The sequence below is a fragment of the Pteropus alecto genome, unplaced genomic scaffold (assembly GCF_000325575.1).
Source record: "Pteropus alecto unplaced genomic scaffold, ASM32557v1 scaffold25, whole genome shotgun sequence".
Classification (NCBI taxonomy): Eukaryota; Metazoa; Chordata; class Mammalia; order Chiroptera; family Pteropodidae; genus Pteropus; species Pteropus alecto.
In genome coordinates, this window is record NW_006441955.1 from 15,821,244 (window position 1) to 15,838,397 (window position 17,154).

Here is a 17,154-nt window from a genome sequence, read left to right on the forward strand (position 1 = left end):
AGGAATATGTGTAATTTTTTCCTTCATAATAGAACTCCATTCAAGATTTTTAATTTAATTTGTGCCCACTGCTTGCCTTTCAGAAAGCTTGGTGGAGTTAATGGATGCAGGTCCTCAAAATCAGTCACGTATGCAAGAGAGTCTGATTTTTACAACTTTCTGTAGCATCATTAATCAATCTAGCACTTATAAAAGTAATTCAGTGTTTATTAACATAGGGTTCTCAAGTCAATAACCTTGAGTATTAGTTTAGACTCACAAACTTTTATGTACAGAATGACATGTCGTGAACATTTAAAAAGAGCTTTATTATCTGGCAAGAATATGATCTTTAAAACATGTTTTTTGAACGGACCACTGAGAAACATTTCCTGAAAGTCTAGATTCCTACAGCCACAAATCAGAGCCCCCGGCTTTTAATCAAAATGAAAATCTGCAGCGTTCACATCTGGCTCCACCTGAAAGTCCGGTTCAGAATTTCCCTGTGATCCTGGCTGTTGCAGAGGAGAAGTTTTAGCTTTGTTTAGTATAACAAGAGCTGCCGGACTCCCAGGCCAATAAATGTGTTCACATAAAACTCCAGACAGTTTCTCTTAAACTGAAGTTTTATCAGGGAGCCCTTATTTTGCCTCTACTTAAAAGAAAGATTCAGAAGAGGGGAGGAATAGCCTATGTCTCGCACTTGTACCGGTCAGTGTTTGCTGAATTAAAGTTAATCCTACATATACACATTCCGCAGAATGAATGACTGCATAGCCTTCCAATGAAACTGTCAGTTTCCTCTCAAATATTCAACTGTCTGTTTCATTTAGAAGAACAGCAAAATGAGAAAGCCCTTTCCTCATGTCTTCTCTAGAAGGCAAACACTCAGAAATGACATCACACACCCTAAAGAGCCCCAGGATGACTAAGGCAGACAGAGCCTGAGAAAACTCACTGCCTCTGCCTTTGGTTTTAGGACACATGTATGCAGATGAACTTATAAGAGACGGTTCCCCGCCTTCTTCCTCAGAGGAAGTTTCTTGGTAGATCTCGGACACCTCATCCAGGCTGGGTGTGTGAAAACTTGGCACCAGCCATCCCTGGCAGAGAGCACACGGTGATTTGTTCTCCTGGTGGAGAGAGCTGGAAGGAAGGAGTCGGCGCGCGCAAATAATGAAGGAGCACGGGGCCACCTTCAGTAGCACTGGGATCAGCAGCGGCAACAGTGACTCTGCTATGGACAGCCTGCAGCCGCTCCAGCCTAACTACATGTCTGTGTGTTTGTTTGCAGAAGAATCTTATCAAAAATTAGCAATGGAAACTCTGGAGGAATTGGACTGGTGCTTAGACCAGCTAGAGACCATACAGACCTACCGCTCTGTCAGTGAGATGGCTTCTAACAAGGTAAGAGATGACCGTTTTATTCATTAACCTGTGACCGCGCAGAGAGCTCCGGGTTTCCCTGGCCTCTGCCTGCAACAGAGGTGCACTGGGGGACGCGACTGTAAGAATAGGTTTGTTGATCTGCCTCTGAAGATTCTGTCTCTAAGTGCCACACTTTGCTTGTATCTTGATACTACAGCAAAGCTTAAAATTCACACTGTGCTTTAATTCTCAGAAGCCAAATTTCTTTCTTCTTGATGTAGTACGGAATATGTTTAAGTTGAGAGGTGTTTATAAAGTGTTCAAATCATTATAGAAATGAAAATATCTTTTTAAAAACAATTTGCAGGAAGATAAAATCTGAATGAATTCACAGGATAAAATGTATAAAATGTGGCATTGCAGTCAGGTGTTTGATATATGAATATTTTGAACGAGAAAATAATATGACCTCCAAATGTCGATGGAGAGAATGGTTTGCCTCGAAGTTTCATAAATCCTAAAATTCTTCTCAGAAGGACATTCTTGGATTTTCTAACATTTATTTTGTGATGCTGGCATGGCTAAGATAAAAAAGAAAAGAAACAAAGAAACAATATACCTTGTCTCCAAGAAAAGAAAGATTTTTCTTAAAAGTTTGCTGCTTTTCAAAGTGAAATGATTTGAAATCAGGTTCAAATACTGCAAAGAAATTGTTTTATTTACAATCCCTAGACAAAACAATGTCGAAGAGCTTTAATTCTCTATCATTATGTAATTTGTTTAATTAATACCTGGATTTAGAGTGATAATTTATGTGGCGAGAGTTGTTTTTTGTTTGTATTTTTCCCTTGGAGAATGTGTGTGCACGCACGTGTGTGTGTGTACATATAGAAAGCCTTAACACTCTGCCATCCTAAGTACATATTTTCAGAATTTCCAATCATACTAGCCGACAGTATTATCTAATGGTTCTGGGACTGGGAAGGGAAGAGGTCTTGCTCCACACCTGCCAGCATGCCCTTTACAACCCTAAGGTATGCCAACAAAGTGTGTCCCTCCTCCCTCTTTCCTGGGGTTAAAAGTATCATCTTCCTATCAAGGTTTGCTGGCTCCAGCTCAGATGACCTGAGCAGAGGAAGCATTGCATTCTTAGGATGTCCTGGATGGAGAGAGGGGGAGACTCTTCTTAGTCTTTGTTTATTGGTTAATGATAAGGCAAAAAAAAAAAAGAAGTCATCTCACATTTTAGTTCAGATTCAAGTAGGAGAAAAAAAGGAAAAGGTTTGAAGTCTAACTATTTACTGCTTTTTTCTCTGAAGTTTTCAGTCGAAGGCTAAATTCTGGGTTTTTCCAGACTGTAGTAAATCTTAACCAACCGCTTCCCCATGAGAAGGACTTAACTGCTTAACTTCTTCAAACCACCCTGGGCTCCATGTACAAGGATTTTCACACAGGCTTTAGCTTACTTTGCAGCACCAACAGAGACTCTGTTCTATGCATTTTGTGATCATTGATAACCATACAAGATGTAGATCCAATACTTAGGGGTAGTTTTCAGCAGGTTTCACCATAAAGGACACACTGAACTTTCTTCTGCAGTCACCGAGATAAAGTAGGCAACTAATTCCAGGGGGAGAGAAAGAATACTCATTGAGAAACTGCAAGTTACCATTATTTTTCATTGTGAGTGTTGATGTGTTGTAGAGTCTAGCTAGGTTTGTGTCTGGAGTGCTGAAATTAGACATTCTCTACCTTGCAAATTTATTTAAAATCTTTCGCATTCAGTGTCATAGGTAATTAGGCTCTGAGACCAGTGACTGTGTAGGTTCAAGTAAGAATTCCAATCACTTCAGGCTTCGTTCTTTGTGGTGTCGTGTGCAGGAAGCAATGACAGTTGAATAGAGCTAACCCTAAGGAAAAGGCTAAATCTTAATTCTGACACAGTTAATTTAAGTAGAAGGCATGCAACCTCACCTATTTTCTTAGTCTACAGTGGAAAGGTTATAAGGCAAAGCAATTATCCAGTGAATAAATAATGCCCCCTGACAGCTGAAGTCAATTTCAATTTTTAAAAAATATCTCATTCTTTTTACTTAACTATGTCCATCCTCCGTAAAATCTTGATTATCCAGATAATTGTCTCAGGTAAAGTTTAATCCATGACACATATAATATAATATAACATAATATGATATGATATGATTGATATGATATAATATAATATAATATAATATAATATAATGGAAATATTTTTGTGGCCACCAAAAAGAAATAGATCTATATCAGTCTTTTGAGAATTGAATTATCTGTGGTAGAAATAAGATGTCACATTCAGTTTTAAGTATTGTTGAAATTATGTAAGCATGCCATCCAAGTTGCTGTTTAAATATAGTCATCATCACCATCACTGTTATCATTACTGTGCAGTCTTATTTGGTCATCTTTTGCTTATCCTCATTTACCAACGGAGCCATGGCAAATCTCTGAGGTGTAGACTGGAAAGTGAGTGTGAAGATGTTCTGTAGAGGCAGCGTGTAAAAAGTATAGGCTTTGGAGTCAAAAGATCATGGTTCAAATTCTATTTCTATTGTTTACTAGCTACTTGACCTTGGCCAACTTACTTAACTGCTCTAAGACTTAATTTTCTTATCTGTAAAACAGGGATAAAAATGGTACCTAACTCAGCAGGCTACTGTGAATATTAAATGAGATAATGCATTTAAAGCACTCAGCAAAGCACCTGATGTGTAGTAAAAGTTCAATAAATGATAACTTATTAATAGAGTCCACTATATCTTTGCAAATAAGTTCGTGTCACTAGTCATTTCACTAAGTGACTGCTGAGTTTTGTTTGCAACCTCTGAAATTATTTACAAGTAAATGATGATGGGAGAGCTAGTGTTTTGCTCAGGCGGTGTTTGGGAATTACATACGTGCCGGTCTACATGCAGCTGCTAGAGAGTTAAGTTTGTTGAGTGAAGGAAAAGCGAGCATTCTGTCATATTTACTTCATCTGAGTAGGGTTGTGTGTTTTTCATTTGTCGTTCTTTTCTAACTCTTTTACATTTTGATGAAAACTGTTACTTAAAGTCTGTAATTAGCTTTCCCAAGTGTGCTTCAGAGCCTAGAGTTAGATAAGGAATTGTTTCTGTGACTTATACAAATATAGTCTTTTCGGCCCAAATTTTCCTCATTCCTTAATGCTGGCTATAGACCAAATGGAGTCTCAGAATTATGAAGAAAGATGCAGCCAGGTGGGTTAATATCATAGGTTATTTTTCCCCCAAGAATTACAGCAAGATGGGATAAATTAAGGAGGAGTTTTATGAGGCCATGACATTGTTTTTCAAGATGAAAAGGATGTCTAGTGAACCTTTTACTAGCAGCCCAAGTTCAGTTAGATACGTTAGAGCTGTTTTCTTTAACAAGATTGCCCTCTTAGATTTGCTCATTAATTTTGGTGTTTCAATTTTTATCGCCTCCTGAATTAGAAGAATTGTTTTACACTTCGGCGAAATGCATCAGAGCATGAGTTCCTCAGTGGCAAAACAGTCAGATGTTTTGAAAACAGGATGCTTTGGCTCTCATTATAAAAAGAGGAACGGAAAGAGAAACAGTATAGAAAGGAAGAAACCAAATAGCCTCAGCAGGATCCCCAGCCCAAAAGGCATAAACACTGACCTATCTTCCTGACCTTCACTGTGGCTCAGTTCCTGACCTCGTGTCACCAAAGCCAATCGACGTCATTGGAGGAGGATAGGAGGAATAGTGCAGCTGCTGTGAGGGTGACTAGAATTTCCTGTCTCCTTCCTAACAGACATAGAAAAGTACAGAGTTGCAACAACAGTTGACTGAGGAAGGACCAACACAGAACAATTCCCTGTGAGGCGTAGTTGTGACTGATGAGAAAAGGGGAGCTTTTACTGAGAAATAGAATCACTTGCCTAAATTTTTCAGGTGGAAAATGTCAAAGGAGTCATTCATACCCAGCATGTTGAATGTTTTTCAAAAGATAAACAAGCTACGGTATTCAGTAAGGAGCAGTGTTCAAGCAACTTGTCACTTTTCTAAATAAACACCTTTTGCAATTCTTTTCTTTCTAGACTAGCTTTGCCCTGGGGCTATTTTTTTTGTGTAGTACAAAGGTTTGAGCCCTACTGGGAAAATGAATGTTCTATTATTGAAAAGAGCAGTCCTAAATAATATCTTTATTCTCTTTAGAAAGAAACATCAGGACCTTGCACTTCAGTAAATGTTTGCTAAGAAAATCTATAAGCTAGGAATGGCAGATAGTCAATCTTTTTTCTCTGAAGGCATCAGGAAGTCAGCTACAGATACCATCACAGGGGAAGTGAGTCCTCCTGGGTACACAGGTTTACTTTTCCGGTTGTTCAAGTGTGGTCCTACTGGAGCACTGAACCTGAAGGCAGTTAACTGCCTGTGCTGTTGGGTGAAAGGGAGTGAAGTCAAACAATTCTACCAGCCTGGAGCCACCTGGGACCCAAGCTGTGTGACACTGGAATATGATCACGACAGACTGATTGCCCTGAAGTTGGCTGAGTCATTTTCTATCTAACTGACTAATCAATAAGCTTGAGAAATGTTGGATCCAGCAGAACTGAAAGAAAATAGATTTTATTGGTCAATAGATTCATCTTAGAACTCTTTCAGGAAGATGATAGACAGGTGACCAAATATTGAAAAGGATTAATTCCACTCTTGCCTGAAATTAAGCAAATAATTAGAGCAGTGTCACCCTTAGGACAAGGCGGGGGATTGGGGGGGAGGGTCCTTTTCTTGGACCCTGTCCTATAAGAGAGGCCTGGCCTTGTCTTCCTCCAGCTGCACTCTGGTCCAGGAGATGAAGAGTTTGCCAGGCCAAGGAAGTAGCTATGTTCCCTCCTCCAGGCCACATTGCATCCATTGGACCCCTACATTCCCTGTCTAAATGGCTTTGAATCCATTTCTGGGACCTGGACAGGTCCCTTTCCTGGATGTGCTGCAGGACGTACACCCTTAGGCCTAAGGTAGCCAAGAGGCGGCCTTTGGCTTGGGAAAGTTGTGTGGGAGAAGCTTGGACATGCAGGATGTGGCAAAGGGTGTACAAGGGCCTACATATGAGGTCCCCAGTGGTGTTAGGACATATAGAAAGAATGGGGCAGGATGTGGTCCAGGAGCTAGATCACTCTGCACTGCCATATCTAAGGAATTCAAGAATTCTAAATTCAATCTGACCTTCTAATCTGCTTGGAAGGGATGTCTGTCGAGGTAGGAGTATTGGAGGTAATTCAGTTTATATCTTGATATATTTACACTTTTCGTATGTGGCCCCACAAATGTTAGAGACGACCCTGGATTGGAAGGCAGAATAGCATGAAAATCAGTTCTGACAGCCAAGTGGGGTACTCATACATACTTTGACCTAACTTTTCTCTTTTTACTGCCCAGATTTATAGGAAACTGGAGGCAGCAAGGTAAAAAGAGCTGGGGAATAAGCCATGAGTTTGAGTTCTAGCTCTGCCTCAATTTGGGTATATTATCGTACACAATGAAATCATTTTGCTTTTTTTGCTTTTTTTATCTATAAAATATAGAGAAGACTATCTTCATGGTCTCATTCCGCTCTTGCATTTATTGATAGAACAGTAACAGTAAACAACCAATCTACTTTTACAGGGGTATACTATGCGTACAGACATTGTGCTAAGCACCTTACCTGCATTATGTCATTAATAATCATAGCAACCCTTTAAAATAGGTAGTGTTATCCCCATGTTACAGATGAGTAAAGTGGGACTTAGAGACTTGAAAGAAACTCTCTAAAGTAAAGAAGAGAGCTGGGATTCACACTTCAGGTCATCTGATTCACCATCAATGATCCTATTAAGATAGATAATTATAGAAATATAGAGGTATTTAATATCTCTTGTAAGGGAATTTTGTCGTGGTTTCTGGAAGTCTTATTCTTTTCATTCTGGCCATCATTGGTTAGCTCTGCTTCAAAATCCTAATGTGTAATGACCATATTGCGGGCCTCAAGACCAACCATTAATCACCTCAAACTCAGTCTTCTTGGCTGGGAAGCAGTATCTATTAACATAGAAGAGGGGGAAGAAGAACCATAATTATAGAAAATGATTGTAAAGCACTCATACAACTGTAAATAACAATATTAAACTAACCCACTGCCTATTGTGTATCAGTTTGCTAAATACAGGGCCTATTTGTTTCCTAAAATTCTATAATGTGGCCAAAGATAAGACAGTAAAGTTTTGTTTGAAGGACCTTAGCTTACCTTCAAATTCCCTTTTTGCCCAACCCCGAAAATAAAAAGAGAATGGAGAAAGGGTATTCTTTTTTTTTTTTTAATTTTATTGTTACGCATATAATTAGGGCAATTTCATCATATACTTGCATGCAACAATGCATGCAACATTATAATAAAATAGAGCAGCAATGCTCCAGTAGCAATAACTAATATAGGTAAATTTCCTAGAAGCAACATGTAGACTGTCTTCCTTGGACATTGCCTTCAAAGATGAAAAAGAGGATTAAGCTGTTTATTCTCTATCTGGCATTATTTCAGTTACTCTTTCTATGATAAAATAGAGTGTAATTCAGTATTCCAAGTTCTAATCTTACTAAAACTTAGCAAATCAAATATTTTGAATGTTGTCTAGTGCTTTGTAATGAATTTGATTTGTAATCTATTTTGCTTAATTTAAATATTTTGCGTTGGTATTTATAGAACCATTTCCTTCACTGAATTCTAATCCATTTAGTCTAATCTTTCTGCCAACTCACTTCGAAATCCCCAAATGAACGAATCTCTAAAAAACAAGCAAGAATGAAGTAAGGGAACATTATCTTTAATCATTGCACCTCTGGCTAGCTGATAAGAGAGCATTATATTCTCCAAATCTGATAAATAAGTCATTTTAAGAAAAGCCTTTCTACATGGAAAAAAAAAAAGCACTAGATAATTTTCTTTAGAGTGTCAAATATAATTCTAGAACACTGGTTTTGAAATATAGAATTAAACACACTAGTGGATAGAAATATTTGTTTTACTTTTTTTTATACTTCTTTCTTATCTTTTTTTCTTTCTTTTGGAGTATGTCCCAGTCTAAAAGGCTCCCCAAATCTACGCCATTGTTATCAGTGAAAGAAAAGCCAAGGGCGGAGCTTACTCTTGCACTCTTCTAAAACTTTTTACTTCTAAGTAAAAGAGTGCTCAGTGAGTGGAGATACCTCAGCTGTCTGGAAGCCAGGACTTACCAAACCACAAGACACCAAGGCAACTTTGTGCCACAGTCAATAGATTCACACTCTTGAAGACACTGTGCCAATTGTTGATGTGCATCCCTGCACATCCCTCCACTTAAGCATTTTTCAGGGACTTGCCAGCCTCTGTGCCTTGCCCATTTGTACGTGATGTTTCCCCTCAACTCGTGCCAAACTGTTTAGTCTCTTGGATATTTTACTGTAACTTCCTTTGTTTAATTTACTTTAAAGTAGCCAAGTGTTTCCACAAAGAAAAGACTGTTAAGTTATTTAGAAATGAAGAAGACAGTAAAACTCCAGTTTCTTTTGTTTCTGTTTTGGGAAGTGTCTGATAATCTTTTTTTTCTTTAGGGAGTAGAGTTTAAAAAGCTATAAGTCATGAAATTCTGTTCAGCAGTCATGTGTTTCCTTCTGAGAATTAATTGCAGTTTTAAAATATACCACTTTGGAAACCTAAAAGCTTCAGGGATTGAAGTTTAGTGAATTTATTGAAAATAAAGTTCATCTTCATGGTTTAATTTCATCTCTTTATTATTATTATTATTTTAGCTATTCAAAGTATGGCAATCTTAACAATGATCATTAAAAACTTTAAATGGCCAAGTTCTCTTCACTCCTTGCTAACAGCATAGTACATAATATTATAACCTTCAGCAATTATAAAAATGAAATTTGAGTACAGGTAGGAAGTAGAAACAATTGAACCAATTTAAAAATTTTGGATTTAGGACAAGAAGTTTTGGCATTTGATATCTGAAAAGATAAATTTTAAATAGTTATTTTGGAAAGATAAGATTAAAAAAGAGAAGTTATCTTACCAACTCAATCATATAGGCTGTGTACTAGAGGTGATCAGACAGGGCAAAAGGAAGTGTTAATTTGGCAACAATCTAATATCGTTGGTCAGTGTGGACGGTGAAAGTTGATAAATCAAACCAAAAAGATCTAAATATAGTCTTTTTAGTTATAGCCTTAGATGGTTGCATTAGACAAAAATCCTAGAATTTTAAACCCAAAAGGGGGCCTTAGGTATTATCTATTTGAAACCTACATTTTATAAATGAGAATTATAAAAACTGAAGATTAAATATCAGATGTACCCAAAGATCTTTATAAAACATAAAACACGATCTGAATGAAAAGTAATTTTATTATGACACGACTTCTCCAGAGTCATGAAGTTAATTAGTGGAAGAATAAGGTACTAAAATACAGATCTGAATACAAATCCAGCTTGCTATTCATCTTCAGCAAAAGGCTGATTCAGCTGAAGAAAGAGTGGGACATTCCCTTTCATTTGCATTGATTTTTAATCTCCTCATTGTCCATTCGCCTTTCTTGAGTGAAAATTATTTCCTTTTTAATCATTTCAAGTAAAGAGAACTAGTTTAATATTCCTGAAAATTTTGTGATCAAAATCTAGCAGGAAATAGTTGGAGTGAGTTCCTTTAAATACTCTCGTTATTAGTTGTTTTTTCTTCACTTTTGGCTGTTTTGCTTTCTGAATTATAGTGTACGTATATTAAATAAATATATACTTAATTCATATATGTATATATTTGTAAAATATACATCATCAGAAAAAAAATCTCATCGTACGAAATCAATCTGATTTTTTTCTTAGGTTGGATTCCCACGTATGAAATTAATGGATTAAAGGGCATGGACATTTTTAATGCCCTTGATACTTGTTTGCTTTCACACCAATCCTAAAGTTTAAGTAGTAAAAACTCTGTGATTAGTGTAACTGCCCTCAACTTCCTTCTATTTCTTCCTTTTCTCTCTCTGAAACTGAAGAAGATGAAATTGAGTTTGACCGACTGGCGAAAAAATAGTCAATGTTTAGATTCTCTCTGCCACTTAGCTTAGAAAGTTGAAATCAGCATGGTTATCTCAGTGTGACCCTCTCCCTGCATCTCAGAATGTTTCTGCCCAGTGACCCAGGTTATGAAAAGCTCTCACAACTCAAATAAGATTTCTGGATTCTTGAGGCGTACTATCGACAACTTGGTAGAGTTAGGTTCAATAGTGTCGGCAGCTACATATCTAGACAAAATATCAATGTAATTAATGACTTATAAATATTTTAAACCAAACAAACTTTATTTATAGCAGAGAGAGACACATTTTTTATGTGTTTAAGGACCTTGAGATGAGTTTTGGTATTTGTAGAGATCTGAGTTAAGCAGATATTGCAAATACTTTGTAAAATATCGATGGATTCTGAACTACTAATATAATTACTTAAAATGAGGATGTGGGAAAAATAAAGGGAAAATGACAAGGAGATTTGTTAATCTCAATTATAATGTTTATTCAGGGAAATTATTCCATGCCTAATGTTTCCTCGATCGTCTCACTTTAGCTTTTTTGGTCATCTACCCATTTGTAATCATTATTTATATTATTAAGTAGGACAAAGTGAGGTAAAAATTCTTAACATTTTGTGTAGAAAATGAAAAGAAATTTCTAATTTGGGGGTGGGTAATAAAGCTTAATGTTTTGGCTATTAGAGTAAGATATAGAAGACTTGAAATAAAAAACTAAAATATGTAAAAGGAGATTCCATTGGAGAGAGGAATAATTTAATAGCCAGGATAATCATTTGAGTATAAGAACTGACAGAATTGAAAAAATAAAATAAACATTTTAGTAGCTCCTGTTGATTGAAACAGTGGACTTCTCACTCCTTCTCTATCCATGATGTCAGAAGATCTATTGAAAACATGGCTTAAGACTATAAGTAAGAGTTTTATTATAACTTAAGAATCAAGAAATAGAGGCCTTTACCCCTCCCTTCATTTTCCATTGCCTAGGAAACTTCCCTTTGGCTCTAACATATCATCGTGCCCGATACTGTGAACTTATTCCTAGTATGTCAGACTTCTTGGCCTTTTTTTTTTTTTTTTTTTTTTTTGCAATTTTACCTTGACTACTCTGGCTTTGTTCAGATTTTCATAGACCATGCTTTTACCTACCATGTCATTTAATATCATAGCTAAAATTTTAGTTATCTGATGTTTTATTTATGTCTGCTCCAGATTGCAAGATATTGAGGCCTGAAATTGTGTTCAAATTTTTGAGACTCCATGTTTGCTTACAATAGTAAGGTTAAAAAGTGTTCAAGGAGGCAGAGCTCTATTTCTCTTCAACAGTAAGGAGAGAAGTGAAAAGCAAGTGATGGCTTTTGTCAGTTGGTGGCAGCTGATTTGGGATTTCTTCTATTTTAAAAAGTTCTCTGCGATTATTTCAAAAACTCTTCAATTTGGTCATTTAAGAAATTTGTTGACATGGGGACTTTTGATAATTAAACTTTTTTCTGCTAGGATGGGTAATGACCTCGTTCATATTGAAGAAGGAAATATTTTTTTTAGCGTTTTCAAAAAATTTAAATTCATGGAACATGCTTAAACCATTCAGTGATAATGTACATTTCCAGTATACTTTTGCATGTCCATTTGATTATGAGAAGGAAACCTTCTGAGGGGCTCACTAATGAAATGGACTCCAAATTCTGTTCTAAATATCCGACTCACAGCCCAGAAGGGTCAATTTAACCAGCCAGAATGCTACCCATCTACCAAGCTGAAAGGGCACAGTACCCTCTTGCCTTAGTTCCTATCCATTGAAATTGCTACTGCTGGCTCCAATCTGTAATTGAGTCAGAGTGATTTAGATATGCATGCGTTTATTGATGCAATGGATATGTTTGTCTTGGCCAGGTGCAGTACATTATTTGTGTTCTTGACAGGATGAGCTGCCACTGAATTTTTCCCTGCTGTATTTTAACACACTCTGGATCTGGTTGCACGAAATTTATTTGCATCTTTCTTACCCATTGCACGGAAGCTTCCCTGATGATATCTCATTAAGATTTACCAGTATTATTTGTTAATATTTTCAAATCAGTATAGTTTAATTTCAGAGAATGTTTTATTTTGATTGCAGTAATTTAAAATGCTCTTTTACTAATATTTTTCTTTCGTATGTTTAAGGTATTGAGATAAAGTCATTGTCTAATGGTGTATTATATGCCTGACATAGTAAAAATTTCAAACTGAGAAAGGTCACATATTGCTTTTCAAAAAAGACCCTTCAGGACGTTGAATAAATCCTAAAATAGGAGAATCTTGCCAAAAATAAACAAATAAAAACATGAACCCCTGAGCAGGAGAATATTCTCTCTCTCTCTCACTCTCTCTCTCAAACACACACACACACACACACACACACACACACACACACACACACACACGATAAATATATTGGGCTAAAATGAGTAAAATATGAGCTCTTTTTTATAAAAGAAAGAAAGGAGGAGGAGATATTATTAAGGAATAATCCAGGAGAGATTTTTCTTTTTTGATCACTGCTTTTCAAATCCAGCCATGATCTAGGACTTCATTTTCCCCAGGAACTTTGGTTCTGCCTGAGGAAACATTAGTTTTGGGGCAATGTAGGGATTTTTAAGGCCCATTTCTTCGCTTAAAGTTTATTTGCTTCCAAAGCTTCCTGTGGTGCTAAGATAGAACATTAAGTAAGGGGCTCTCTTTAAGTGTGTAAATATTTGTATTTTGTGTGTGTGTTGCCAGATCCAGGGATGCATGTAAGGAAATGTATCTAAAGAGCCCTTGTCTGCTTACTTAGGCTCTTCCCTTTGTTATCTCATATGATGCTCACCTTGAAGAAAGTTTTATATCCTCATTTTTAGGGTGAAACCAGGATGCAAGAGAGATAATTGATTTTTCCAAGCTCTTCAGCTACTAAATAGCGATGAGTAGAATCAAATCTTTTTCTCTTTACTCCAAAGTCAAATGATTTAAAAATTAAAGGAAATTCACAAGGTAATTTATTATCATTTATGACTTACTAGCTATATATAATCATTACATTTTAAAGCTAGAGCTCAACCAAGACTCCTTATTTTCCAGACTTCGGTTTAAATGTTATCTCTTTGGAGAGAACTTCTCTGATGACCCTAACTCAACAGCTTGTTTGTTTTACAATTTGCTATCACAGTTTAATGATTTTGGGGTTTTATTGTAAAACTTAGTTTTTACTTCCTTAGACTGTAAGGTTATTGGAGACATGAATCGTGTTTACCTTGTTTACTCTTGTAGGTATAGCATTTAGAATAGCTCTAGGCACTTGGTAGGCATTCAAATAAATATTTGTTGGATCAGTTGCATGAAGCTCAGAAACTTAATCTAATTTGTCTAGGACCAGCTATGTCGTTAGTGGCAAATCTATTAGAACCCAGGAAACCTGTTTCCTATTATACTGCACCATGCTACATGTAAGTGCTTTCCAAGCTTAATTATAGTTTTTCTGATTGTTAGGTTGAATGCAAAACCCCCACTTGCTTCAGAGTGACTCTTTACAGTACCTTCAGAAGCTTCGAAATCTTGCTCCATGCAACTTCTCCCAAATTCAAAGTCAGATAACAGAGAACGAAGTTGACAGGGACAAATGTTCTTTCCTTGTGACCAGAAATGTTAAGCACATTTTTGCTGTTTGGTTTGGCATTGGGGTATTCGGCTTACCTTTCTCTTGAAAAGTCTGCATCCTGTGGACAAGAGTCTAAGTCCTTTAGTGATGGCAATAATTACTGCACACTCAGCTGGAAGCATACTTATGAACACATGTCTGAAACTCAGCTTCACTCTATATCTGTTGTGTCTGGAGAATAGCAACTTAGTCATTTTGCCATTGTTTGGTTGTATTTTTCATTCTTGACATATTGCTGATATTCCTTTCACTCCTACCCCAGCCACATATTAAATTACTTCAGATTTGTTACTGGATTAACCACAACTGTGGAAATTTGAGCAAAATGCATACTTGGAGCAATTATCCTCATGTCAGGCAATTTGTGTCCATTCATGGCTTTTGGTTAATACATAAAGCATTCTAAAGTCTCTTAATTTGAGGAAATTGGCTAAGTCATGGAATCATGAATGAACAGACAGCAACAGCCACAAATCTCCAAACAGGCTTTTTCTGTGATATGGCTTTAATACAAGGCCATTTTGACTTATGGTTACATTCGACAGGCTTTATCTATCTTTCTGGCAATTCTGGTTTACACTCCTTAGACTGGTGAATAATTTAAATTCAACCAGTGAGCCAGAACTCCTATGAGTAAATCCTGTGTCATGTAATCTATATGACATAGCACAGCATCATAGTTAATTATACAAGCTGTTGTCAACAATGAGAAGAAAAGAGTTTGGGTGCCAAAGAGCCAACCGAAACCTCCACCCAAATGCAAATCCAAGCAAAGAAGATATCACGACCTCATATTCTTTTAAAATTCAAAAACAAAACTCAGCTTCAAGTACAAATCCTGCAGAATAAATTACAAGTCCTGCAACGGTCTCAGACCACCTTGCCAATCACTTTACATACATTATATCTAACCTTTCTATTTTAAAGATGGAAACACTTAGTCTTCAAGAAACTCAGCAACTTGCCAAATTTCTCAGATAGTACAGGATCTTATTTCCAGACTCAGTTGAATGCACAGCTGATTCTATGTCATGCTAGAATGTTGTTGGATCTGCTGCTAGAGTCTTCTTTATGCTCTTAGACCCCACAGGTAAGATCAACCTGTAACTAGAATCACCTCTATGTCATGTGTGACCTATTTATCCAACTCTGAATTACTTTTATAAGCCTTCATAATCCCAACAAACCCATACTTGGGGTGCATTGTTATGCAAAGCATCCATTCATCTCTTCTAAATTATAGTAGCTAATTATAGAAAAAACAAAATGCAAAACAAATGTAATTATCTCTTTTTTTAAAAAATAAAATCACTTAAGACTACTTTTTACATCATTTATGGTTTAAAATTATTTTTAAATCTCCAACCTGTGGCAGACGCTTCTCAATTTGCCAGTGCACATTCTAGCATAGAAATACCAAAATATCAAAACAGATAACGTGCTTTCAAGGAAGGAAAGGTTATGTCTACGTAGCCCAGGATTTTCCTTTATTTATTTGAGGGTTCTAAGAGTTGATCTTGAAAATTTCCAGGCTAGGGAGCTATTCTAGCCTTGGGAAATGCTAATCTAGAAGCAGTAATTCCCTGTTTCTGCAGGATTTGAAACATCCCATTATCTTTTATCTCAAGGGGTATGTGAAAGTTGCTGACTGAAATCAATATTACTAATATTAAACATAATACATGCCACATGAAGGGTTTAAAGGGATAAAGTAGTCATCTCAAAAACAAGCTATGGTAGATTTTTGTGGCTGCGAAAATATTGGAAATTTTAATAAGGCAATACTTAGTGAAAGATTTTTAAAAACCCAGAAGATTTTCTGGAATAAAATTGGAAATCAGTTCTCAAAGAAAATCTGACCAATACTCATGGGGCTATGAAAGGAAAGTACAATCTTGGGTGGGAGTGAGGGGGTGATTTTCCTGTTCTGCACCATTGCTTCCAAGTTACAAATGAGGGTCCCAAAGCAGAGGCCTTGCTTTCCACTAGTCAAGAGAGGATGGTTCGAGGATCTGATCCGTGGTAAGATTTCTAATTTTAAAAATATAAAAAGGTTGTAGAACTTCTGGCTGTGAAATGGTTCAAAAGACCTTAGTCATCTGCTTTGGAATCACATTAACATCCCATGGCCTTAGACCTGCCTTTAGAAGTTTGAGGTTAAATATTAGCCATTATGCACAGAAAAAGTTGTAGAATGCTTAAATGGGAAAACAAAAGAATAACTAAATAGTGAACCTTGATTTTTATCAGTTACTACAATAGAAAAAAAAAAATCTCTTTACTATTTCATTATCAGGCCAACAACTCAAATTTGCCAAAGTATCTCCTGAAAAGTTTTCAGAAATTCTAAGAAAAATGGACATCAGCAAGGAGGATAGATAGATAGGAAGAAACACATAATAAGTTTGAGGGCTGTTCAAGACCTAGTTTCAAGTGGTTGAACAGTTGTATTCAAAGTTATATTTAAATTATTTGGATTTTTTTTTCCACGTCTCTGTATGAAAGCACTAATGGTTTGTCCCTACTTTGACTTTTAAAATGCCGCTTGAGAAGATACTTGTCCTCTAACCAGTGAGTGGAATTTATTCTATTTTAGCTTCATCATAAATGCCAATGTTTTATTACAGAATTATGGTAGAGACATTCACATTTGTTTTTCATTATATACTTGTTTATTGTGGATTACCATATCACTGGTCAGTTAAGAAGAGAATCACTCAATTTTAATGTATTTAGATGAGTTTCTTTCTTATTTGGCACGTGGACAGTTAGAATGGCCTAACGGTATTCCCCGGTGTACCAGGGGTTTGCCCCAGACAGTAATACAGCAGAAATTGTTTGCTAGGATGATCTGTCATGGAACTGTAGTCTCCGGGAAAGTAGATGCTACTGAACGGTGACATGTTATTCCTTCCTTAATCTTGTTATCAACTCTGTTCAATTTCATTTGCCTTTCAAAAAGGACAAACTTTTTATTAAAGAAACTAGACATCAAATTTCAAACAGATGGTTGTG

At 36.4% G+C, this 17,154-nt stretch overlaps 1 protein-coding gene across 4 annotated transcripts in view; it reads left to right on the plus strand.

Annotated features, from left to right (window-relative positions):
- The window catches only part of PDE4B (phosphodiesterase 4B), a 398,194-nt gene that overhangs the window by 357,657 nt on the left and 23,383 nt on the right, over positions 1–17,154 (plus strand). For 2 of the 4 annotated variants that reach the window (XM_006919293.2, XM_006919294.3), the window contains one exon: positions 1,274–1,386. In XM_006919293.2, the coding sequence (XP_006919355.1) occupies positions 1,274–1,386 (113 nt within the window). Of the gene's footprint in view, positions 1–656; positions 691–816; positions 1,055–1,273; positions 1,387–17,154 lie in introns of those variants that run through there. The other 2 variants (XM_025051973.1, XM_025051974.1) reach the window with 2 other exon arrangements.